Raw genomic sequence first — 26,103 nt, forward strand, 5'->3', positions numbered from 1 at the left:
ACTCTCTGCTTCCTATTTTTCAGCCAGCTCTCAATCCATAAGAGGACTTGTCCTCTTATCCCATGACTATGAAGTTTGTTTAGCAGTCTTTGGTGGGGGACTTTGTCAAAAGCTTTTTGGAAATCCAAATACACAATATCCACAGGCTCATTCCTGTCTTCATGCTTATTGATGCTATCAAAAAACTCTAATAGGTTAGGACCTACCCTTACAGAAGCCATGTTGGGTTTTGCCCAGCAGACCTTGCCCTTCTATATGCTTGACAATTCTATCTTTAATAATGCTTTCCACTAATTTACCCGGAACAGACGTTAAGCTAACTGGCCTGTAATTTCCTGGGTCCCCCCTGGAACCTTTTTTATAAATGTGTGTTACATTGGCCATTCTCCAGTCCTCTGGTACAGAGGCTGATCGAAGGGTCATATTACATATCTTTGTTAGAAGTTCAACAATTTCCCATTTGAGTTCTTGAGGAACTCTAGGATGAATACCGTCTGGTCCCTGTGACTTGTTAGTTTGCAGTTTGTCTAGACGTTCTAGGACTTCCTGCCTTGTTACCACTATTTGCCTCAGTTCCTCATTTTCCCCTCTCCAAAATCTCTGTTCAGGAGAAAGAATCTGCCCTGTATCTTCAACAGTGAAGACAGATGAGAAGAATTCATTTAGTTTTTCAGCAATCGCTTTATCCTCCCATAGAGTTCCTTTACTCCCATTGTCATCCAATGGTCCAACCGCTTCCCTAGCTGGTTTCCTACTCCTAATATACTTAAAGAATTTCTTATTGTTTGTTTTGATGTGTTTAGCAATATGCCCCTTTGCACCTCTAATTATCTGCTTGCATTTCCTTTGTGCAAGTTTGTGTTTGCTTCTGTTCGCCTCGTTTGGGCAAACCTTCCAGTCTCTGAAGGAAGGCTTTTTTTCTCGAATTGCTTCCTTCACCTTACCCGTGGTGGTGACCTCTTGGACTTATTACTACCTTTCCTGACCTGCAGTATACAAGCTAGCTGAGCCTCTAGTAATGTGGACTTGAGTAACCCCCAAGCCTTTTCAAGAGATTTAACCCTCTTAACTGTTTCTTTCAACTTCCTCTTTACCAGTTTTCTCATTTTAGAGGTTCCCTCTTTTAAAGTCAAAGGTAATTGTATGAGATTTCCCAGTCACTTTCCCACTTACATCTAAATTAAATTTGATGCCATTGTGATCACTATTGCCATCTGGCTCAACTACATCCATATCCCGCACTAAGTCACCGGCAGCACCACAGAGTATTAAATCCAGGATTGCTTCCCCTCTGGTTGGGTCTATGACCAACTGTTCAAGGGCACAGTCATTTAGGATGTCTAAAATTTTTATCTCTTTGGCTTGTCTGGAGCATACATTTATCCAATCAATATGAGGGAAGTTGAAGTCTCCCATTATTACTACTTCGTTACCTTTACATACTTCCCTAATTTCATTCTCCATCTCAAGATCACCCTGAGCCATTTAGTTGCAAGATGACACCTGAAATCTTCCCCAAAGCAACCCAGCGCATGGCTCGCAGCATGATGCCAGTGGGGAAGCCTCAGTGTCAGCACATCAGCACACGCTGCCTGCAGCCGACAACAGCACCAGCTCCCTATTGACCCAACCTGAACTAGTTAACTGTGAAACTTCTTTTTTCCCTGTCCACCTAAATTAAATCCTATCAAAGCAGATTTTGGCTGAGCATCAGGAGAGGCTGCTGCGAAAGGTGGTGGCAGCAGCAAGAGGAGTCGCAAGCCGTCTGTGGGGAGGGGGCCTGTGTCGGGTACTGGAAAGAGGGCTGCCTGCTGGTGGCGCTGGAACCACAGTGCCCAGGTGCCTGGAGACCCTGGCAGCCAGGATGCCTTGGATGCCCTTGGCAAAGCTGGGGAGAGAGGATGACACTGATGGGGTTTTTGAGGCCTTCAAGCGGACAGCTGAAGCAGCAGGCTGGACCAGGGACCAGGGGGCGTTTATAGTTGGCCCCTACCTCATGAGCAGGGTTGCCAGGTCCCTCTTTGCCACCAGCGGGAGGTTTTTGGGACGGAGCCTGGGGAGAGCAGGGTTTGGGGTGGGGAGGGGCTTCAATGCCATAGTCCAATGGCCAAAGCGGCCATTTTCTCCAGGGGAACTGATCTCTATTGGCTGGAGATCAGTTGTAATAGCGGGAGGTCTCCAGCTAGTACCTGGAGGCTGACAACCCTAGTTATCGGGGAAACTCAGGCCGTCTTAAAGGCACTCCCAGAGACAGAGGGGGCGGATTACAGGCCTGGAGAGGTGGCACACAGATTTCCTGAACAATTAAATAATAAAATAATTCACAGCTGATATTGCATTTAGGGTGCAGATAGATGGGTATTCTGAAGTGCGATAAAAATGGGAAGGACTCGTGTTCACTGCATTTGACACATTTGTTGTTTGCAGGGCTGAGAATCATGTTAATACTTTGTCTCATTTAGATGTGTGGCACTACTACATCAGCACACGGTACCTGTAGACATTAGCACCACCTCCTATTAGCAAAAAAAAAGAATTATTGGGGAAAGCATATAAAAATATAACAATTGTGCAATTGCATCTTCCTTTACTGCTCAGCCTGGCAGAACGTCATCTTTTTCAGAGAAAGCATCTACTGCTCGCCGTAACAGATGTTGGCATAAAAGTTAGTACAGTAATCTTCTTTAATTCAAACCATATTACTATGTTGATCCCTTTTGTGTATTTTAGGCATTTTAAAATCAGTTTGCATATTTTAAGAAAACCCTTCTAAACAAAAATGTAATTCTAAGTCATCAAAACAATACTTCGCGGGAGGTCCAGATATTCAAACCAAAAAGACTCTTCGCACCAAAAATATATGATCCAATCTAGTTATGTGAAGGGTTTAGATTAAAAGAGTGGGAATTAGTGAGGAAGTTTATTTTCTTTTTCCCCAAGGACTTTTTTTCCCCAAATCTCCTGACAGAAAATGTTTTGGGGGAACTTGTATGAAATATTGTCTCTTGTAGAATTAGTGAAATGCTTTTTAACTCAACGTGTATAGTATTAAGGTTATTATGTAAAACAATCTAGAGTATTAGGTAATGATGCTGTAGCTATGCTAACGTTGTCTGGAATTAACGTGCTATATTGTGAACGATAATAATATGCTATTGAAGAGTTCAGTGTTTGCAATATTGAACTTGGCATCCAAATATGCTGCTAGACCTGTGGGACTTTATGAGGCTCTTTCTGTTCAAATATAAGGTTTTCAAATTTCAAATTTCTGATTTTATTTTTTCCTACCTCTCAGATGGCAAACCTTAAGGTAGGTGTTAGATACCGCAGGGTGCAGAAGTTGCATCTCTCTCTCAAACGCTGGGTGTTTTCACAGTTTTGTTTATAGAAGACTATTTTGACCTGTCCGAATGTTGGGATATGCAGTGTCTGGTGTGCAAGAGAGAGGGGGGGGGGAGCATGTGGAAAGCTGGTCAGATAAGAATACGGGGTCTCTGCTTCTTCCTCTGCTAGATGTGCTATTTCCTCATGTGTCCCCCTCAGAATGCCATTCTCAAGCCGCTGCCACCTTTATAGAATCATAGAGTTGGAAGGGACCACCGGGGTCATCTAGTCCAACCCCCTGCACATTGCAGGAAATTCACAACTACCTCCCCCCCCCACACACCCCTAGTGACCAGAAGATGGCCAAGATGCCCTCGCTCTCATCATCTGCCTAAGGTCACAGAATCAGCATTGCTGACAGATGGCCATCTAACCTCTTCTTAAAAACCTCCAGGGGGGAAGAGCTTACCACCTCCTGAGGAAGCCTGTTCCACTGAGGAAGCGCCCTAACTGTTAGAAAATTCTTCCTAATGTCTACATAGAAACTCTTTTGATTTAATTTCAACCCGTTGTTTCTGGTCTGACCTTCTTGGGCAACAGAAAACAACTTGGCATTATCCTCTATATGACAGCCCTTCAAGTACTTGAAGAGGGTTTTCATATCCCCTCTCAGTCTTCTCCTCTTCAGGCTAAACTTACCCAGCTCCTTCAACCTTTCCTCATAGGACTTGGTCTCCAGACTCCTCACCATCTTTTTTGCCCTCCTCTGGACACGTTCCAGCTTGCCTACATCCTTCTTAAATTGTGGTGCCCAAAACTGAACACAGTACTCTTGGTGAGGGTCTCTCTCTGTCTCTTTTTGCCTCTCTCTGCCTCTCCTGGATGTTCATTCTCGGATCCTTGCTTAATCATTCCGTGCGACTGTGCCTGCACGCTCATTCTGCCAAGGCCTCCATCTCAGGCAGTTTGCCAGTGCTGGTGTGGCACCAGCATCGCCAGTGGTTTCCATTGGCCATTCTTCGGAGGGAAAATACCCCTCCCCCAGGCTCAGACCACAGGCACCACTGAGAGCCACTGCTGATGCCCCTCTGCGTGCCACCCACCGTGAACGTCGCAGACTCTGGCCAATGTCTCCGTGGCCCACTGATGTCAGACAGTCCCTGGCCATGCCCAGAATGCACTGAGGGAGGATACAAAAGGGAGCTGTATCCGCTGTGCTTGCTTGGCCTGACATTTGTTTTCCTTCAGTAACATTGTCCTTTTGCAGATTGTAACTTTAAATCACTGTGATTGTCCTGCCCTTATTCCAGGGAGCGCAGGCCGGTATTTGTCGTTCTCCCCTTCCCCATTTCTCAGCTTCCCTGGGGTAAGTTTAGCTGAAAGAGAGCGACCGGTCCAGGTTACCCAGCAAGCTGCCATGGTTTGAACCTGAGTCACTAACATCCGAATTCGACGCTCTCACTACTGCCCTTCACGGGCTCTCCCAAAGGGCTCTCCTGCCCATGCAGGCCTCCATAATTAGCCCATTAGTAACAAACAAGGATGGTTTTCCAACCTCCCTCCAAGTATTCACATGGCCACTAATATGCTTTTTCAATACCACGTTCAGATTTCTGAAAACAGCACTTTCTTAAGACAAATCTGAATCATAGCGTTTAAGTTTAGGGCTTAGAGGAAATGTTTACAGCTTGGAAGAAACATCTGCCCTAATGACTTGAAAATGCCATCTCTATCCCTTCTGTGGAATGGATAAGTACTCTTTGAAGTCAAAGCGCTTCCCCTGTTAAGCAACAATGGAAAAACTCTGATGCTGAGCACAGTTGTGTCCTGGACAGGAAGAGAAGCAGACTTTCCACAGGAGAGGTGGTGTTTTGCCACTCGGTGGAGTAGGGAGGCTGAGGTGGGCACCAGTCTGGGGCGACGGTGGACTTGGTGACCCAACGAGAAATTCTGCTTTTGGACATGACTCACTGGTCAAACCCTCTCGTCAGCTGAAGAAGAGAATCGAGGATAAACAAAACAATAAAACAGTGTCTCCCACATTTCCTTGCCTTGGGCCTAGCCCCTGAATCTGAGTTTCCAAACATCTTCTCTCAACTTTCCTGGGAGAGCAAATGTTGCAGACTCATTCATTATGATCTGTTTAATGCTCTAACCGTTCTGAGTCCCAGGATGACCTAACCAAATCCTTGGCTGCCCACTGTTACTTCTTTGTGAAGTCCTTGGAGGCATTTGCTCATATCTGGTCAAACTTGGAGGCTGCTCGGTGTGCAGCAGGATGCCAGATGTTCCCTTGGGGCCTCTTGGCCAAGAGCGTTTGGGTAAATCCCAGTGAGGGCAGCCTGAAGAGGTGGGTGTGGTGCTTGGAGAAGAGCGCTCCGGTGCCTGTCTGCACAACCATTGCCTGTCAAGGCCGGGGGAGTGACTGGCTGGGTTCAAGAGACACTGAAGGCCCCTCTCAGAGAATGGTCAGCCTCAGCAGCACTAAAGCAAGCGGCAGTGGGGACAGCAGCTCTTCACAAAAGAGCTCTTGGACACAGAAGGTGGCGCTGGGAGAGTCAGCCGAGGGGCCCTTGCTTTGCCTCCCACACGACTGAATAGCTAGCTGCATGTTATGAAACGACTGGGTGAGGCTGTTCAGGGGTTTGGGGTTGGGTGCTATAGGCTGACACACCCTGAAGCATTTCTATTTCTTCTTCTTCTCCTTTTCCTTCTCCTCCTCCTCCTCTTTTAATGTCAGTGTGGAATGGATGTCTTGGATGGGCGAGCAGCGCACAGTAATGGGCCGAGTAGTCAGATGGGCAAGAGAGGGTCTGAAATGGGAGGTGATCCAGCTGTTTCCTAGAGGTGGCTGCTAGAAATTCCGCCCTGGTTGCCGTTGGGAGATTCGTTCACTGATCACAAAGGTCACTCTGGCTCCAGAGGGGCCACCCCGATCTCTTTTTCCCATGATCACTGCAGAACTTAACCAAAGCCTTCTGTTGCTGCTGAAACATTGCTACAGCCCACACCGCTCCATTGGGATCAGCCACATCTCCTTGTTTCCCTACACAGCATCTGGAAGAAAAACAGAATGTGAAACAGCCTTCTTCCTTTAACTCTTTCTACGCTACTCAAAGACCCTCCAGTTTACAGTGGAAGAAAAGAACACAAACCTGCGGGATCCAATCACTCCATTTTGTGTGTGGGGGGGTGGGAAGCTCAGACGCAGCCCAGACGAGTGCTGGGAAGGAATCCCATGTTTGGAGCTTCCAGAGAGTCTTGATGCTTAATTCTCAAGTGGTGGCTTAAGCTCCCCCCTTCCATTTTGGTGGTGGGAAATGCCCCTCTGGCAACACCGAAGGGTTTTCAGGACAAGAGGGAAACAGAGGTGGTTTTGCCACTGCCTGCCTCTGCCTAGGTGACCCTGGACTTCCTTGGGGGTCTCCCAGCCAAGGACTTGCCAGGCAGTCCTGCTGAGCTTTTGAGATCTGACAAGATGAGGCTATTCTGGACCACCCAGGTCAGGATCCTTCCCATTTTACCGATCTGAGATGACTCCACGGAGCCATTGTTTGCCCTGTTGGGGAAACTTGTGTGCCCTGTTGAGCTACAGCAAGTTTCCCCAGTGGGGCAAAGAGCAGTTCCTCTGGGTCATGTCAGTTTGGCCAACAGCCTGGGGAGTCCCAAGGCTTCAGCCCCCTCCCTCCCTCTTTCCAGTCCAAATGCCCGAGCTCTGGACAAGGAATGGCTGGTTTGACAGGTTAATTTTCTCATGCTTGAGTCTGCTTCTTCCTCAACGGGTTGTTTTTTGCCTCCTTCTTTGTGCATTTGTTTATCTTTACCTCCTGCAAGAGTCTAGACCCTCTGACCTCTCTCACGGAGTTTGGCAGCATAATCTCTTCCCCAGAGAATCTTACCCGATTTATGACACCAGGGCCCCCCCCTCTGCCCCCCAACCCCTCCCTTTCCCCCCTCCCCTTCTGTCACTTTCCTGATAAATACGAAGAAAGTGATTTTTTTCTTCATTACATCTGAGGAAGTGAGCCTGTGACTCTGAGTCCACTTTCGTTTACAGTCCTCCTTTCTCACTGGGAATCAATGCAGGTTACAAATACGATAAAACTATTCAGTCAATCAATGAGCCAATTACAAAATATAATAACTTTTGAATAATAACAATAATTAAATCCAACAGCAAATATTCCAAGTAAAACAAAGCTATTTAGTCAATCAGCAAACCGATTACAAAATAGGATGACAACATTTGAGTTTAACAGCAAAGGTTCCCAGGAATCGGTGCCACTAACAGAGACCCACCTCCTGAGCGGATGAGCGACGTCACTGCTCTGCTCCCTTCACAAGAATGCTGTCCTGAACAATTGTGTTGTGTACATTTTGCAAAAGGATAGACGTGTGGGGCAGATGGTTCTATAATGTGAGAGCCGCCGCCGAGAATGTGGGCCAAGGGGCAGCTGCCGACGTCACCTGTGTGCCTGGTGGGCTCCTTCTGGAGGCTTCTCTCACAGCAGAACAGAATGGGAGGGGTGGTGGTCTTGCAGGTACCTGGGGGTCCAATGCCACGGAGGGCATTGCAGGTGAGAGAGAAAATGTTGAATTGAACCTGGTACCAGATCAGTAGCCAAATGGAGCATCTGTGGTTTGGGAGTGATGTTCAGATTCCAGTTTTCACCCCGTAAACAGCTGAGCCGTGGGCATTTAGTACCATCTGAAGTTTCAGAGTTGTCTTTAAGAGCAGACCCATGTAGAGTACATTATAGTAGTCTACCCTCGAGATAACCAGAGCATGGATCCACCACGTGGCCAAGTCATCAGAGTCAAGATGGGGGCCATCTTCCAAGCTAAGTGGAGTTTGTAAAATGCCTTTTTTGAAGCTGCATCAGCTTGTTCTCCAACAACAAAGAGCTGGATTCACATTCACACGTCACCTGTGTGCCTGGTGGGTTCCTTCTGGAGGCTTCGCTCACAGCAGAATGGAATGGGAGAGGTGGTGGTCTTGCAGGTACCTGGGGGTCCAATGCCACGGAGGGCATTCATCCCTAGGCTCCAAACAAAAAAAGTGGACACCATCAAAGCTGGGGAGACCGGGGGCCGGCCTGGAAATAGCGCAGCATATGTAGACTGAGAGTTTTTATAATACTTCTTGTGTGTTCTGAAATATACTGAATTTGCCTCCTTTTGGTGGAGTGCGAGGTAGGATTTCATTACATTTTTGTTCAAGTCTACTTTGCTCTCTTGATCCGCCCTAAGCCCTTCTCCAGCAGTGGGAGGGTGGAATATAAATAAGATTATTATTATTTATTATTATAATTATGTTGCTGTGCTATACATTATGCATACAGTCCTGAAGGGGAGGCAAAGCTCCTTAGGAGCCAGCATGACCCCACGCCGGCATAAGGGGCCATTTAACCTGGGTTAAGGGGCACTTAGGCTGTCATGGGTGGCATCCACGCCAGCCCCAGGATGCCTTGCTGTGGCGGGGGGGCTCAGGTGCAGGCACGGCCTCCTGGCAGCATTCCAGTGGTGCAAGCCCCCACACCGGCTCCTGGAAGGTGTTCCCGGGGCATTCCTGAGGGTGGAGCTGCCTTTAGGTAGCTTCCAAACCCCTTTCACCCCGAGAATGCTCCCTTGAGCTGTGAGGGTACAACGCCTGGTATTTTGGTGGCGTAGCCTCGCTTTCCTCAATGGGGGCCATTTTCCCTATTTTGTTTTGTAACAGCCTTTTATTTTCAGTGGCCAGGAAGCCTCTGTGGAGGCAGCATGGCTGTGCCTCTCCCGGCACCTCCCTGACTTTCCCTCCCTTCGTGAATATGGGCTGCCCCCCATCCTGCAGAAACATCTACTCCACTTTCCCTTCCGGCCTTTCTTGTGGGGCCACCAGGTGCAACTCCTGGTGAGCGCTTAGGTTGCCAGCCTCCAGGTACTAGCTGGAGATCTCCAGCCAATAGAGATCAGTTCCCCTGGAGATCAGTTCCCCTGGAGAAAATGGCCGCTTTGGCCATTGGACTCTATGGCATTGAAGTCCCTCCCAGAACCCCGCCCTCCCCAGGCTCCGCCCCAAAAACCTCCCGCTGGTGGCAAAGAGGGACCTGGCAACTCTAGGGAGCGCCCTGAATTCTACCACCTCAGCCTGCACCATCTGTGGGTTAGCGTGAGCATTCGTTTGCAAACTCCCTGTGCAGAGACCGTCCTTTTCTACTTGCGTTGCCTTTCAAGTGCATTCATGGAGCTGTATAATACTGTCAAAGTTAGTACAAACTCATCTGGAGAACCCCAGTTGTATCTTTAACTGCCTGACAGATGGGGGGGGGACAACTCTGAGAAACAAGAGTACACCCAGGGATGATTTTGCCAGAAAAACCATTCCGAGCAGAATGGGGAAGTTCTGCTGGGTCAGGCGACGGGGGGGGGGGGGGGGGCAAAATGCAAGGAAGAATTTGCAGCCACAGTCAAGCCAGAGGAGAAGATGAAATTGCAGATGATGTAACAGGAAACAGATGCATTCTGCATAGTAAATGGTTGTGGTTTCAGGGGTGTATCTGAAAGTAGAGGGTGACTTTCCCATAAGGAGGACTCAGGCTCAAAACCAACTTCCTTTACCCACTCTTCTGTACTCACAGGCCAACTTTTCACAGATGATTTTGCTGCTGTCTTGCAGTAGAGCAAAAAACCCCACGATTAAAAAAAAAAATCATGGCCACGAATCATCCCAGTCAATCCCAAAGTAGTTTTGGTTTTTCATGGGAACAAAGTCCACAGTATTCAACAATGGTTTGGTTTGTCCCCTTTGTTGGAGCCCTCCCCTTCCGACAAGTACATGATGCCCGCCCCCAACTCCGCCCAGCGGATTACCTTGTGCGGTTGACCTCAGCGCAAAAAACAAGCACCAGTCCCTCTGGTCTCCTACATTTTTCTTCCACCTTCGCTCTGTTCTGCTTTTGGAACAGTCAGATTCCAATTGGGGGGGTGGGGGACAAGGCAGCGCTCTCCTCAAAGCTTCCCTCTATTTTCGATAAGTGTGGAACCCGTTGCCCTTTAATGACAGGTAGGATTTGGGGGGGGGGGCAGGAATCGCATCCATGTGCCCCAGAGAAGTGTTTAGCTGAAAGTGGGAACGGAGCAGCTCCAACCTGTGCCGATTCAAAAGGAGTGACTGTGGCTGCAATCCTAATGGCACTTCCCTGCGAGTAAGGTGTATTGAAAGACATTAGGCTTACTTCTGAGTAGACCAGTTTAGGATTGCCCCCTGTGCCGACTGCTTCGAGGAGTGCCATTCCCTGCCTGGATACTACCTTGCAGGTAATGGAAGTACACCACTTTCACCCTTGAAGGGAATGGAATTTAGTAGGGCTGCCCTTAAACTTCTCATGGGCTGGAAGTGTGGACTCCAATGACTTTTTTGGGCACTCAGCAAATTATAGAGCTCTAAGGCTTGAAGAAGAAGAGCTTGTTTTTATATGCCGACTTTCTCTACCACTTTAGAGAGAATCAAACCAGCTTACAATCGGCTCCCCTTCCCCACAACAGACACTCTGTGAGGTAGGTGGGGCTGAGAGAGTGTGACTAGCCCAAGGAGCAGAGGAGCGAACTTACAGTCCAATCCTAAAGAGCATTACTCCAGTCTAAGCCCATTCATTTCAATGGGTGTAGACCCGAATAACTGTGCATAGGATTGCACTTGCCATTTATGGCCCTGAGGTTTTGCCTTGGATTTGCCGCTCTCTAGATGAACATTTTCCCCATCCGAATTCTCAAAACTCTGCCTGGGGGCTGATTGTTGAGTTTTGAGAATTTGGATGGAGAAAAGGTGCATCTATAGAGCGGCAAATCCAAGGCAAAACCTCCCATGCATAAATGGCCACTGTAAACCTCTTGCATTAAAGCGATTTTCCCAGAGTATGTCCCCCCACAATATGCATCTCTGGCAGGATCAGCAATCTAACGGGAAGCCGGACCAAAGGTGATGCTCAGGACCGGCCACACAATCCCCCCTCCCCGCTGGGGTAGGGGGGCCAACAGCCCCTTTCCTTGAACAACCCCCCCACGGGTCCAGCTGCCCTAGACCGAGCTGCCTCCACCCCCGGCAGCCAAGGCACACGTGGCGTGGCCCTGCCGGCCTCCCCCTGGAGCTGTCCGTCCAGCATCCCCCTGGGCTTGGAGGTGTGGGCCCGGCTCCAAGGCCCAATCCGGGCAAGGGGCGGGGAAGGCGTGCCTCCTGCCCGCTGGCCTGCCTCCGGGATGGAGGGAGGGAGAGAAGTGCCACGACTCTACGCAGGCAGGCGGGCAGGCAGGCAGTGAAAGGGGTGGTATTTTTGTCCGAGTGCGAAACTCCCCCGGCCAATCGCCATTCACAGGGGAGGAGAAATTAGCTGGCATGGGCGGGGACAATTGATCCGAACCCAGAAATGTTTTTCATGGAGCTATGCGCCAAAAACCGCGTAGCAAATACAAAGATCGCACCAAAACAGGGTTGAGATGACGCGGGGATGACGCGATTTTTTTACTCAAATCCGAAGCGGTAATGAGAAATAAAAAATTAGCAGTGCGGCAAAACAAAAGTGAAACCGCAGCAAACCTCCATGAAAAAAACGACCACAGAGATGGTGAAAAAAGAACTGCTCCCCACTTGAGCATGTGGTTGTAATAAGGTCCTGGTCAGATGTTACACTGCCCCTCGAGCCCCCCCCCTTTATCTTTTGTTGCTTGTCGGACTGTTCCTGGTGCTGCAACCGACCTCCTGGGTACAAGGAATGGTATTTGACAAACCATACCTACCCGTGTTTGATCTACGGTTGAATGTTAGCCAGTTGGTGTTGCCCCTCATTTTTATAATTACCTGTGGTTTCCAGGGTAATTCAGACATTGAGGGGACTTGTTGCTATGGAATTTAATCACCCTTTCACATGTTTTATGGCCTTCCTCTGCAATAACATGAAACCTGATATTGCTTTGTCTGCCAAGGTTTTACTTTTTGCACTCACAATGTCATTTCTGTAAAAAGAATGGCGTTTTAAAAACATCCACATGTGATATTGACTGAATGCCTCTAACTGCTAGTTTTCTTTCAAAATAGAAATCCAGCAGTACTTTAAAGACTAACAACATTTATTTCCATATGAGCTTCCATGACTCAGCTCATTTCTTCAGATCTGCAAGGAGAAGATCAAACTGGGAATTCTTCTTATGGGAAAAAAATTGGGGGGGGGGCTTGAGATAGGTTTGGTGTGAATTCCATCATGAATCTTTCAAGCATGCATTCTCTGTCTAAGGAGAAAAGGGAGGAGTCGAGGTAGAAGGGCTAGTTGGGACTCCCGTCATAAATCAACAGAATTAGCAGTTACATATAATGGATGATGAGAGAGCTCAGAAGTTTGATCAGATAAGAAAAGGGATGAAGTAGGATGAATAGCATACATGACAACTAATCAGGGAGATGTGGTCCAATGTTTAAGTGAAATTAACTGATATTGTTACAAGGTTATAATCTGTCAAAACATGTTAAGAAAAGCCAATTAAAATTCCAAAAAATTTGATCCAGTGGAACTATTAGAGACTGTAGTGAATAAAGGAAATCCAAGTTACTGTTTAAGCCAAAATGACAAGTAGTGTTTAATTTCTTAGAATCATAGAATCCTAAAGTTGGAAGGGGCCACACAGGCCATCTAGTCCAACCATCTGCTCAATGCAGGATCAGCCTAGAGCATCTCTGACAAGAGTTTGTCCAGCAGCTGCTTGAACACTGCCAGAGAGGGGGAGCTCACCACCTCTCGAGGCAGCTGACTCCACTGCTGAACAACTTTTACTGTAAAAAAAAAAAATCCTAATATCCAGCCAGTACCTTTCCTCCCACAATTTAAACCCATTATTGCAAGTCCTATGCTGCCAACTGGAACAGCTCCCTGCCCTCCTGTAAGCGACGGCCCTTCAAATACTTCAAGAGAGCCATCATGTCCCCCCTCAACCTTCTCTTCTCCAGACTGAACATTCCCAAGCCCCTCAGCCTTTCCTCATAGGGCTCAGTCTCCAGGAAACACTTGATGAGTTCTAATTCAGCACCTTCATGTTGTGTATTACCTTTGAAAAATATTTTTGTGGAACAGTGAATTTCATGTCTGAAATAATATGTTCAGGGAGATTAGAATGTTCCCCCACTCCTTTCTGATTTCTTATGTCGAGTTTCTGTTTGTTTTTCTCCCATGCACAGACTTACATGTTTGTCCAACATGGGCATTCTTGGGACATGATTTTTTTTTTAAATTATTTATTTATTCTTGGGACATGATGGCATGTATTAGATTAGATGTTGTGCAAGCCGGTGAGCCACGGAGGATGCAGCTGATGCTACCAGGTCCCATTAACAATAAGTGAACACAGGGACAAAGTTGGCATCTAGGTCTATTGTTGGCATCTACGCCTCTGTTGGATGGTCCGTGGTTGCTAGTAAGAAGCTGTTTTAAGGGGGAGGGGGAGCTGTCTGTCAGTGTGGGAAAGGTCTGCCACCCAAGGCCAGTGAAAGAGAAATGTCCATCCAGGAGAGGCTGTAGGTCATGCCTGGTTTAATTTGTGAGCTGTAGGTGATGTTCTGCTGTTTCCTCCAGTCTTGAGGCAGGCTGGCTTTGGGTACCAGTCTGGCTTTGTGGAGCTGCTCTTTAACTTTACTGGGCAAGCATTATAATTATAAAAAATCTACGTGCGAGTAACTCTCCAAGGAGTCAGAACAAATGCAATTGTAACACAGCACTTGAGTATAGACTCTGGATTGCTTTATATGTTCTGGATGGAGCTGGAAGAGTGCAGGTATTGCTAAAGCATTGCTAAAGGTGAGAACAGATTGCAGTTTGCCCAGCTGCAAAGGGACAGCACCTCTTCAGAGGCCAGAGATGGAAAGCTGAATCCAGCTGACATTCATTGAGACTGGAGGGGAGAAGGGAGAGGCCCCCACCCTGGCATTTGCTCCTTGTGCCGAGCTTGCTTCTGGTGTCTTTCTGCATTGCTAAAGATGAGAAGAGAGGGCAGTTTCCCCAGCTGCAAAGGGTCAGCACCTCATCAGAGATGTGAGACTGTTAGTGTGAGCCAAGGGGTGAGAGCACAAGGGCCCTTGGCTCGTGTCGCTTAGACTTGGGCCCACACCCGGGCCCCAACCATTATGCATGAGTGGAAGAAGGTCCCCCCATTATTGAAGAGAGCTACACCAGTTACGTACCTGGAAATCAGGAGAGGTACTGACGTAGAACAACACCTGTTGGACAACACTAACACCAACACATCATGACGGTAGCCCTGGACTGCTGTGTGGCTTCTCTGAGGAGACTAGCATGTTGAATGTGGGGTGTCTGTTGGGTGTCTTAGTGGTTCTAGGAGCAATCTTTACCGGGAGCAGGATATTCCATGAATTCACTGTTTTAGTGCAGATGGAGCTGGGAAATATGGGGGTGGGATTTTTCATAGATGACCAGTATCTGGCAAGGATGCTCGCTGCCTGTCTAATCTCTGCAGTATCCTGAGAGTTGAGGATGCAAGGAGGAAAGGTCAGGAAGGCTCCCGCACTCTTGGCTTTCTGCAAACGATGCAAAACTTCATTATTCAAGAGAGCTTTTCTGTGAAGGCGAGAGGTAACACTGTTAGAAAAGGCTTCACAAAGTTACTTGGATAGATTAATGAGGACTGTGGTCTTTACTACTGTGCATAGTTTGCTATTGTGTAATTTTGCGTTATTTAATGTGTCATGTTAACATTTATGCTTTGCTTCAATTCTGTTTTTTAGACTTCTGGTGGGTTCTACAACCCAAATCCTATTTTATTGTTTATTGAATGTCCCATCCTCCTATTGGACTCCCTCTGTGTAATCCGCCTTGAGTCCCACTGGACAGAAAACACTTAGATAAGATGTGGATTGGGTAATCTGTAATCCGTGATTGTGACTATCTTCCCATTTATCTCCAAGAACCAAAGTGATTACTTAGCAGAGCGCTCCATATTGGCCTGGCTCCTTCCAAGAACATTGTCTGCTTCTTTCAAATAAGCATTTTCTTTTGAAGTGGATCCTTGGTGAGCACGTAGCACTTAAAAGCTTAAATCCCAAATTTTAAAGTGTGAATCCATGAAATCGTCCATTCCAAATGTGTCAAAATGTCATGTTGAATAACGGTTTTCAAATACCATTCCAGCATCTAGAGCTGTATGCAACCCAATGTGAGCAAACCTTAAGCAGGCAGAGTTCCTGACTGAACCATTGCACAAGGACGGCAGGAAACAACACGGGGGCTCTGCACCAAGCCAGAATCCCACACCCGTCCTAACACCCCAGGATGGCAGAATTGAGCAGTCATAAGAACATAAGAAAGGCCCTGCTGGATCAGACCCAGGCCCATCAAGTCCAGCTGTCTGCTCACACAGTGGCCAACCAGGTGCCTCCAGGAAGTCCCCAAACAAGACGACTGCAGCAGCAGCATCCTGCCTGTGTTCCACAGCACCTCATATAATAGGCATGCTCCTCTGATCCTGGAGAGAACAGACATGCATCATGACCAGTATCCATTTTAACTAGTAGCCATGAATACCCCTTTCCTCCATGAATGTGGCCACTCCCATCTTAAAGCCCTCCAAGCTGGCAGCCATCACCACATCCTGGGGCAGGGAGTTCCACAATTTAACTATGCATTGTGTGAAAAAATACTTCCTTTTCTCTGTTTTGAATCTCTCACCCTCCAGCTTCAGCCGATGACCCCGCGTTCTAGTATTATTCTAGTCCTAAGAGACAGCAGCCCGCCAGCCACCCCCTGGCCTACAGCAGCATGCGTGGTGAACAAAGGGCAAAACTGTGGCGCTGTCTTACCAGGGGTGTTGGCTGTTATTCAAGTTATTTGGGGGGGGGGGATTTCAGCGCATTCTTAAGAACACTTCTCTGGAATACTCCTGAGTAGGATTCTGAGGAGACCTGCTGAGGACTGCTTTGTTTGCCTTCAGCGTGCATCAATTTTCTGCTTATTGTAACTGGTCAGATCTTTTCTCCATCCTTTGTTTGTTTCCTGGTTTTAATGGGAAACCCATTTCCAGATTTAACTTTTTTTCGCTCAACTGGGGATACATTCTCAGGCATTCTGTAACTTCCGCATGCCAAATTCCAGGAAAGAGAAACCACCCCATTGTAAAGGCCACTAAAATCCTTGCTTGCACAGTAAGCTGGGGGGGGGGGCAGGAACCGCGGGCGGGCGGTGTTTCCCCTCCTTTCTGGGGACCCTCAAGGGAGGGGAGGGGGCAGCGGCCTGCTTTTAAACAAAAACAGCATGGGAGAAAAATTCTTCAAAGTCTGGAGGAATGTTTATCACCGCTCATCTGTATACTTCCACTTTCTTTTAAGCTTTCTTTACATGTGAGTGGGAAAGAGGCCTCTCTTGTCCCCCCCTCCATTTGCCTCAAGCTGCGTTTACATTGGCAGATGTCATGAGATCTGATCTGTCCTGATCGCTGATCTCTCTGATGGGGCAAAACCTTTGCCTCTGCCTGCCTGCAGCAAGCATTTCCCCCACCCCCCACCCCGCTATCTCTGGGGTGGGGGAAAGCCCGAGACTCTGCCTGCTTTGCACCCTTCCCCCCCCCCCCCCCGTCTTCCTAGCCCTGCCTGGCTTTGCTCCTGCCTGCAAATAGTAGCCCCAGATAATAAGGTAACTGTTGCAAGCACGTCCGGTGGTGGAACAGAATCCGGAAGCTTCCCAAAGTGGGCAATGATAGACAGAGTAGACCAGTTAATTCTTGCCATCAGGTTTATAGTAACTTTTGAAAATGAGAGAAAATTATCTTTTCCAGTGAGTCTTGGCTTCTCATGATGTGACCCAAGTACGATAGCCTCAGTTTGGTCATTTCTGCTTCTACAGAAAATCCAGGCTTGATTTGCTCTAGAACCCACGTGTTTGTCTTGTCAGCTTTCTTCATTGTCCTACTTTCACATCCAAACATAGTATTAATCATAAAAATGTGGGCTGCAGTTTCCCTTCCAAGTGAGAGGCAAGTTGTGAGAGAGAGAAAGGGATGCACAGTTAAATATTACAGTTCTCTTGCAGTTTTGCATGCAGGACCTCTGGGCATGTGGCCCACCCCTCGGAAGCCCCCACCCCTAGAAAGGCAAGATGGACCACTGATCTGATCCAGCAAGGACCACTGATGTTCTAGGACATTACTAAGCATAACCTCAGACGAAGGGGGCTGGCCTACTCCCAGGGTCCTTCTTTTGACCAGGGTCGTGGGTGTTCTTTCTGTGGATGATGGGTGGGCCGGCAAACCACGTCCCGTTGCACACCTGCCGCAGTGGGTTGGTCTGTTCCAAGTGGCTGTACGTAAACGACGCCCTTGCTGCTTCATTCTTGCAGAGTCAGGAGGGGCTCCATCTCCATCTAACAACCGTAGCTTTATAGGCAAGCTTCCTGGATGGATGACTACATGAACATTTAATAAATATCCATCCTAAAAGACTCCCTCCTCTCGGAGTCTATCCATTTCATCTCTACATTCTGAACCGCAGGAGGTTTTTTTTTAGCATTCGCTCTTTTAAGTCTCTGCAATGTGTGTTTGTTTTAATAGGGATCAACTGAGGTTCTGACTCTGGGCTTTGAGGACATCTGCTTTGCATGTAGCTGATCTTCTCTTATGCTCAAACTTGTAGATCTCACAGCTGCTGCTGACAAGACCCATCTCTAGATTCTGACAGAGCTGTTCAATTTGTTTTCTACTGCAGACCAACAGGGCTTCCCCCTGAAACGGACAGAGATGGGTTCTCATGAAATAGACCCTGCAGGGGTTTATGGTTTGATATAGGTTATGTCATATAGACACCACTCCCAACAACAAAAAACACACTTAGCTAGTTTAATATTTGTATTTCCGCAGGAGGCAATGGTCTTGTTGCAGAGGCGACTCAGTCTGTCCGTCGTTCGGAGGGCTGTCGTTTCTGCTCTTCTGTAGAGAGAGGGTTACAGTTCTCTGTGAAGAGAAGAGTCCCAAGACAAATCGAGAGAGAGAAAAGGGGCAACTGGTGTCAGCAATGTCTTTGGTTCTGCAGAGGCTGTTCCTTCTGGCTGACCCCATGGAAATTTTGTCTGTTTCTGCAGAAGTAATACTGATGCCAGGTTGGGTAAGAATTTACCTAAATAATGTAGCAGCCTGATTTCTGTCCAGATATACTGCTTTTGGTGGGAGGGAGACTTAGCAATGACATGTCCCTTTTCCTAAAGCCCCTCATGGAGCGCATTGCAGTAATCTAATCTAGATGTTAGCAGGGCATGCTCCACAGTGGCACCCTCTTTCCTGCCCTGGAAGGGCCACAGCTGGCTCACCAGCTGAAGTGGCTGAAAGGCACCCCTGTTCACCCACCCCTGCCACCAGAAGGCCCGGGGAGCCAGAAGCACCCCCCAAGCTATGAGCCTGCTCCTCTAAGGGGAGGGCAATCTCATCCAAAGCAGAATATAATCTATTTCCTTGGTCAGACGTCCCTCCCCTCCAGCATTAGCACCTCCATTTTGTTGGGATTAAGTTTCAGTTTGTTAGACCTCATCCATTCCAAAGCTGCCTCGTAGCACCTCTTCCGTTTCCACAGCCTCCCTGAGATCTTCTGGTGGCGTCAGGGGTTGCCCGGTCCCTCTCCGCCACCGGTGGGAGGTTTTTGTGGCAGAGCCTGAGGAACCATCCCCTGACGCTGCTGGGAAATTTGGTGAAGCTGAGCGACTGTGTGGCCGGGCCCAGGGTCACCCGGTGAGCTTCCGTGGCAGAGCGTGGATTCAAACACGGGTCTCCCTTCCTGCTGGAGCCTGTGCTGAGCAGCGGTTTGGACTAGATGACCTGTATGGCCTTTGCCGACTCTACAATTCTGTGTTTCTGTTTTTTAAGAAGATGGGAACTAAAAACAGTACGTGAAGAAATATAAGAGGAGTGGCTGAGTCACGGTCTTACGCCATCTGTGTTCACCGCCGCTTTCATCAAGCACGTGGTACCGAAACCAAACACAATCCCCAGGGGGCAATAAGGCCAAATGCACACCGAACCATCCATATACAGTATAGGCGGAAAACTCTTGGCTAACTGGTCTGTTGTAGTTTCTTTCCTGAATGCTTGCTGGGGAAGCTCCCATGTACCAAGCCAGCTTCAAACTCAGGGGAGGGGAAACGGCCTGTCTGGAAGCTGCCGTCTGTCCAACACAAAGACTGGGAGAGAAAGGCCAAGTACCAAACAAGTCAGTTGGTCTCAACAAACGTGAAGCATTCAGAATATTAATAGAATGAATATGTGGTGATCTAGATGCGAATTTGGATTGAATCCACGTGGACGATGCATTCCAACCTAACTCTTTAATGAGTGTTATGTTGCAACTGGCAGAACTCGTATGAAGACTGAGTTTGGGTCAGGTATTCCCTATGGAGGGTCCCTAGATCACATCTGTTTTCTGAGTTTGCCACAGGTTTCTACATTTTGCCTCACATTTCCTCTTCTGCTTTCTCTGTTATATTCTTTCCCCTTCAGATATCTGTTTCTAATTATTTGGAAAGTCGCTTTCCTGGGCTGACACCTCCTGTCTGTATTTCTCATCAAAGAGAGCAATCTGATGGATGCAGCAGGTCGTAGTGAGGTGTAGAATGGGGATACGATAGACATGCAGTTTCCTCTTTTTCCAGATAATTTAATCAGGGTTTTAAATAGAAATAGAAAGTCAAGACTTGACACCACCCCAAAGGATACCACTGCATTTACAATCACTCTGCAGATCATTACAGTCTTTTACTAATCTGTTTTCAGAAATTACTTGTAGCCTGCCAATTTTGCATTAATGTTTAGTGTGTGTTTTCATGAGGCAGCAATCTATTAAACATACAAATCTATTATTATTGTGCGTGTGTAAAATAACAATGAATATACCTAACACTATCAAATATTGCCAGGGGAGGGGTTGAGGGGGCTGGGGTGGGGGCTTCTCTATCTAATAGTCTGGCCTTGCTTGTTTCGCCTGCCTACCAATGTTTGATCATAAAATACTTCTGCATTCTTGCAGTGCCTGCTAGGAAATGTAGTTCCATTGTTTATGTTCTGAGTAGACCCCTGTATGACGGATGGCGCCAACTGTGCAGGGGCAGAAGCAGCCGAGGGCCCTCCCATACGCCCAGTTATAAAGCTGGACCTTTAGCTGCCGGGCTGAATGCTACAAGGGTGGAAACACAAAATTACCCAAAACGTCAATAATTTCCAATTCCAAGCAAATGGTTAAGGCCCCCACGTGAGTAGCTCACAACAAATAGGCATTGCAAACAAGGTCAGTTTGATTTTGCATGGCTGTTTTGTAAATACGGAAATATCCGTATGTTATTATAAAAGAGATTTCCATTAGATATTCTCTTAGAGTCACATTAGATAGGGTTTTATTTCCATGAATACTTAAGTGTTTTCTCCGGTGGCTGTTTTTTCCCCTTGCAAGACATGGGGATTTGGGGTTGGACTGTTACCTTGCAACTGTGTGTGTAGATATTTTACAGGATTCATTAACGCATTCTTAAATTTCTGGGACACGGTCCCACGGAGTTATGTGGGAGTTACAGGTGGTGCCTGACTGGCTTGCTTGCTTCACTGGAAGTCTCTGCATGGGGTCCCTGCCTTTCACGCAGTTGAATAATTGCATGTTCTGACTTCTGTGTGCTGCTCACCAAGGAAGCCGTGCCGCGGAGGCCGCTTCACACTTCACGCAACAGAGGGAGGTCGTGGTGGTGGGGGGTGGGTATCGGTGATCCGTTTCTGGATTGGGGCAGTTCACAGGGGTCTGTGGGTGGAATAGGGGCAGAACATGGAACCGCAGGGGCAGCCTTGGCCCTCCCCTTCCATCTGGCCAGAGGCTAAAGGAAGAGGGTCTGCAGGCCAACAATGGTTCTTCCTGCTTGCTGGCAGTCCCGTGTCCCAGGCCATAAAACCCAGGATTGACTCCATTACTGGCAAGCAATCAGCCCCCCAGGCCTCTGAGAGAAGTATGTGTACCTACACAACAATCCTGCCTGTGGCCTCCTCTCCCTCCTTCTCTCACTGCAGCAGGTCAAGCTCCAGGCTTTGTGTGGCAGGACTGGGGGCAGCCAGCAATGGCCCACAGCTGTTTTCAGTCATTTCAGTTTAGGGCATAGACTGGGTAATGGAAACATCACTTCTGTGCAGGACATCACTCCTAAACCAACAAACTGGTCAGGGTTTTTCTGCACTTAGCCAGGGAATACCGCAGATTTGCACCCAAGTTGGGTACCATTGCTATTGGGTGCTAATGCTAAATTGGGACTATTGCTATCCACCTCCATGCTTTCACCGAGAAAACTACGCCAGGCAGCATATATAGTGAGGGGAAAAAGTATTTGATCCCCTGCTAAATTTGCCCTTTTGCCCTCTGACGAAGAAATGACCAGTGCATAATTTTAATGGTAGGTTTGTTGTAGCTGTGAGAGACAGAATAACAACAGGAAAAACCCCAGAAACCCATAAGACAACAGTCAGAGATTGATGTGCATTATAATGAGGGAAATAAGTATTTGATCCCCTATCAACCAGCCAGATCCTAACCCTAACCCTAACCCTAACCCTCAACCTCCTTGTAGCTGTGAGAGACAGAATAACTCCCAGAAACCCAGAAGACAAAAGTCAGAGATTGATGTGCATTATAATGAGGGAAATAAGTATTTGATCTCCCATCAACCAGCCAGATGCTAACCCTAACCCTCAACCTCCCTCAGTCTGGGGCTCCATGCAAGATTTCATCTCGTGGAGTTGCAATGATCACGAGAATGGTGATAAAGCAGCCCAGAACTACACGGGGGGAACTTGTCAATGATCTCAGGGCAGCTGGGACCATAGTCACCATGAAAACAGTTGGTAACACACTACGCCCTGAAGGACTGAGATCTTGCAGAGCCCGCAAGGTCCCCTTGCTCAAGACAGCGCATGTACAGGCCCGTCTGCAGTTTGCCAGTTCTCCTCTGGGTCATTCAGATGTGCATTGTGTCCTTCACGGCGTAGTGTGTTACCAACTGTTTTCATGGTGACTATGATCCCAGCTGCCCTGAGATCATTGACAAGTTCCCCCCGTGTAGTTCTGGGCTGCTTCATCACCGTTCTCATGATCATTGCAACTCCACGAGATGAAATCTTGCATGGAGCCCCAGACTGAGGGAGGTTGAGGGTTAGGGTTAGGGTTAGGGTTAGCATCTGGCTGGTTGATGGGAGATCAAATACTTATTTCCCTCATTATAATGCACATCAACCTCTGGCTTTTGTCTTATGGGTTTCTGGGAGTTATTCTGTCTCTCACAGCTACAAGGAGGTTGAGGGTTAGGGTTAGGATCTGGCTGGTTGATAGGGGATCAAATACTTATTTCCCTCATTATAATGCACATCAATCTCTGACTTTTGTCTTCTGGGTTTCTGGGGTTTTTCCTGTTGTTATTCTGTCTCTCACAGCTACAACAAACCTATCATTAAAATTAAGGACTGGTCATTTCTTCGTCAGAGGACAAACGGGCAAATTTAGCAGGGGATCAAATACTTTTTTCCCTCACTGTATTGAACCCAGAAGTGCCGTACTGCCTTTGATCAGTTGAAGCGTTCATTTCAATGACAGTGCTGAAGAACCGGGGCAACACACACAGGGGGCCCTAGGAGTGGGTCTTCTGCTTCAGGAGTATCAAGGAACCAAACACTCAATCAATAGCCTGAGCAAGGAGCCCGTCCCTTGGGGAAAGGAACCTCTTTTCTGTCCAGAAGGAGAGCTTCACCATAGTGTGGGGCTTCGGAGAAGCTCAGACTGTGTACCTGGTGTGCAGACAGCTGATTCACACTCTCTCCCAATGGAACCCCCCAACCCCTCCATTGCAGTGGCCGGCAGGGCCCATGAAAAACTCCGCTAACATTTTCAGTTGTTAAGAAAAAGGCAAATGTTTTCAAGCGGTAAGAAATTACATATTGTTAACGTTGGATGTCTTTTCGATGTTAAATGCAACGCATGGGATATGTAGATGTACCTATTTGTGGCGAATGGATTCACATGCAACAGTTGTGGTTGAATCATGGTGTGTATATGTGTGTGTGTGTGTGTGTGGTTCCTTCTAACTGTGAATTGTGGAGCCTCTTTGGTCTGGAAGATAGTTGCTTGTAATAATCATATAGAACATTGTAATTACATTCAGGCACCGAGGGCTTCGCAAGATTCAGACTGTGTCTCAAAAAGGTATTTTGATATGAAAGTATTTCTCGAGCTTCTGTGACGATTCCTCTTGAAGAACACCGTGTCAGTCCCTGTGACGGCATCCTCGGTTCCTGTGGTGAGCCAGGCTGCCCATCTGTGCTTCTCTTTAGGAGGGGGTAATGGATCCTGCTTTTTCATTCAAACTGTGTGTTAAAATACCCGGACTTCAAGCCACATTCTGTTCACCTGAGATATTTTACAGCTGTTTCACTGGGTCAACTTTCAGAAGTATGTTTGAACTCATCATCCCCTAGAGGAAATGGCTGGTGTGAGTAACTGGTGAGTAAGCCTTACTGTCTGCCTGTATGTGCAAAAAAAAACGGGGGAAGGTCCAGCACACCCGCTGTCTGGTCACTAATAGATTAGACAAGAGAAAATGCAGATGTCAGCAAAATAACCAGTAAAACAAATGAACATTCTAGTCCCCACAGTGAACCCTCTGCCAACCCCTGGAACATCCATCTCCTGTCCATGACCTTCTCTCTTCCAGCACCATCCTGCCACAGATGAGCTGCTCTAAGGACCTTGATCTTCTTTCCCACCCTACCCCCTTAGGCCCAGAACTGCCTGCCATGAGCCTTGACAGGAGGAGGCCACCGTTCTCCGGGCACACCAATATCCTAGCTGCTTCCCCTTATTTCATGGGCATTGTAGCTGGAGGGAAGAATTCTCGTAGACACGAATGACAGATGTGGATACCCGATGGAAGTCCCTGGGTCGGGAAGCACATTGAGACACACACCCCTTCCCCCATGATTTCCTGGATGTTGCAGTGTCTGAGATGGCGGGAAGCAAAGGTTTGATATTGGACCTGAGAAATTAAGACCCGGCTTCATACTCCCCACCCTTCAACCTTGGACAGGTTCCCTGGAGAGGCAGGACAGAAACTTTCACAGTGATGGTTGCAAGGAGCAGGTGCCGGGTCGGCGTGCAGAGCAGTCATCCCGAGCTGGATGGTCGGCCCCTCCGCTTTCCTCTGGTCCGGGATCCGGGTCGCTCTGCCAGCAGCCGGTTCCGTAGATCCGTTGGGACATTTCGCCGTGAAGTGTCCCACTTTCCCGCAGCGCAGGCAGGCTCTGTCCTTAAAGTGGCGTGCTCTTTCTTCCGAGAACCTACTCGGTTGCGGCGCCCCCCTTAAAAGGACCTTGGGTGGGTTCTTTCATTGGACAATCCTTAGAAAACTGGAGCATCATTTTTCGGGTCTCTACCTGCACCGCCAGGCGGATCCATTCTTCGATTGTCTCCGGGTCGCCCAGGGTCAAACAGCCGTCCAACACTTCCCAATGCAGTCCCTCGCGGAAGTGTTGGACCTTGGTGGCTTCGCTCCACTCTCGTATTTTGCAAGAGAGGGATTGAAACTCTTGGGCATACTCCATTACAGAGCGGGGGCCCTGTTTTAACCTGCGCATAGCGATCTTGGCCCTCTCTCCCTGGTGAGGGTCTTCAAAACGGCATTGCAAGGCTGCCAAAAACGCACTCAGTGAGCACAGGATCCTGGGTTCGGATTAGGTCGCTGTTACCGCCCACTCTCCTTCTCCAGCAGGCCGATGGCGTACCAGACCCGGGCTTCTTCTGAAGGAAAAGTTTCTCCCTGGTCTTTCATGAAGCCGGACAGCTGGAGCAAGAAGTGGGGCAGCTGGACGCAGGACCCGTCAAAAGAGACCTTCAGGTCCCGGGTCACAGACCGCTTGGGCGGAACGGGTGGGGGTGTCTCCACGCCGATGGGCAATTGAAGTCCTCTCACCGCCCCCAGCAGCGCCGTCATGTCCCTCTGCAGACTTCTCAGTTGCGCCTGGAGATCCTGGTTTTGAAGGGTCAGGGCGAGGTTCTGCTCCCGCAGCAGGGCTTCCTCCTCTCTGGGGTAGGGGGCAGGGGTGCAATCCTCAGCTCAGCTCTTCTCCCTCTTCGTAAAGGCCGATCAGTGGTCCCCGATGCAGACGGTCGAGGCCGGGGTCCATTGCTGGCCGCCGGACGACCCTCCTGAAGGTGCCGTCGGTCTCCTCTATACCCCTTAATTCAGCGTGCGTTGGTAGGGAGATCCATGCCGGCTCTCTGGTAGACACAAGTGGGCGCCGTCTTGGGGCTGCTTCTTCCTGGCTTTCCCCATGGAAAGGGGCCGTTACCTGCCGATCTCCCTTGCAGAGCAGCTCCGTACATCCGGCACGGTTTGTCGGATCGAGTACACATCTTCTTCAGGCACAAACGAATAAAAAGATGGATTCTAGCCTACTGTCAGGCCTCAGCAACACGTTGCGTTTCTTGCAAAGGAACTTCACTCCAGACATTGCAGTGAGTTAAAAGTTTATTTCAGAAAGACAGCAAGTACAGCAGGTCATAGAGACTTAAGGCTAGAATACAGACATGGGGAAATATCGGTACATATATAGGGTAAATACAATGGGGTTGATTAGGTTTTAGAAACAAACAATACAGAAGTTAACTATGCATACAGGAAATAAACGCGTGCGTTAACTGGCTGATCTTCCCAGGCTCCCGGGATTGTCTTGCAGGACCCGGTATCAGATCAG

General features: G+C 48.2%; 1 protein-coding gene across 1 annotated transcript in view; it reads right to left on the minus strand.

Moving 5' to 3' along the window:
• FN1 (fibronectin 1) overlaps positions 1 to 24,984 on the minus strand; it is a 162,997-nt gene extending 138,013 nt beyond the window's left edge. The window contains exons 1-3 of the mRNA XM_056861242.1: positions 24,784 to 24,984; positions 21,006 to 21,118; positions 17,536 to 17,651 (exon numbers count right to left, since the gene is read on the minus strand). Of these exons, the coding sequence (XP_056717220.1) occupies positions 17,536 to 17,651; positions 21,006 to 21,118; positions 24,784 to 24,984 (430 nt within the window). The remainder of the gene's footprint in view (positions 1 to 17,535; positions 17,652 to 21,005; positions 21,119 to 24,783) is intronic.
• Positions 24,985 to 26,103: the final 1,119 nt, after the last annotated feature.

Source organism: Euleptes europaea, chromosome 15, assembly GCF_029931775.1.
Source record: "Euleptes europaea isolate rEulEur1 chromosome 15, rEulEur1.hap1, whole genome shotgun sequence".
NCBI lineage: Eukaryota > Metazoa > Chordata > Lepidosauria > Squamata > Sphaerodactylidae > Euleptes > Euleptes europaea.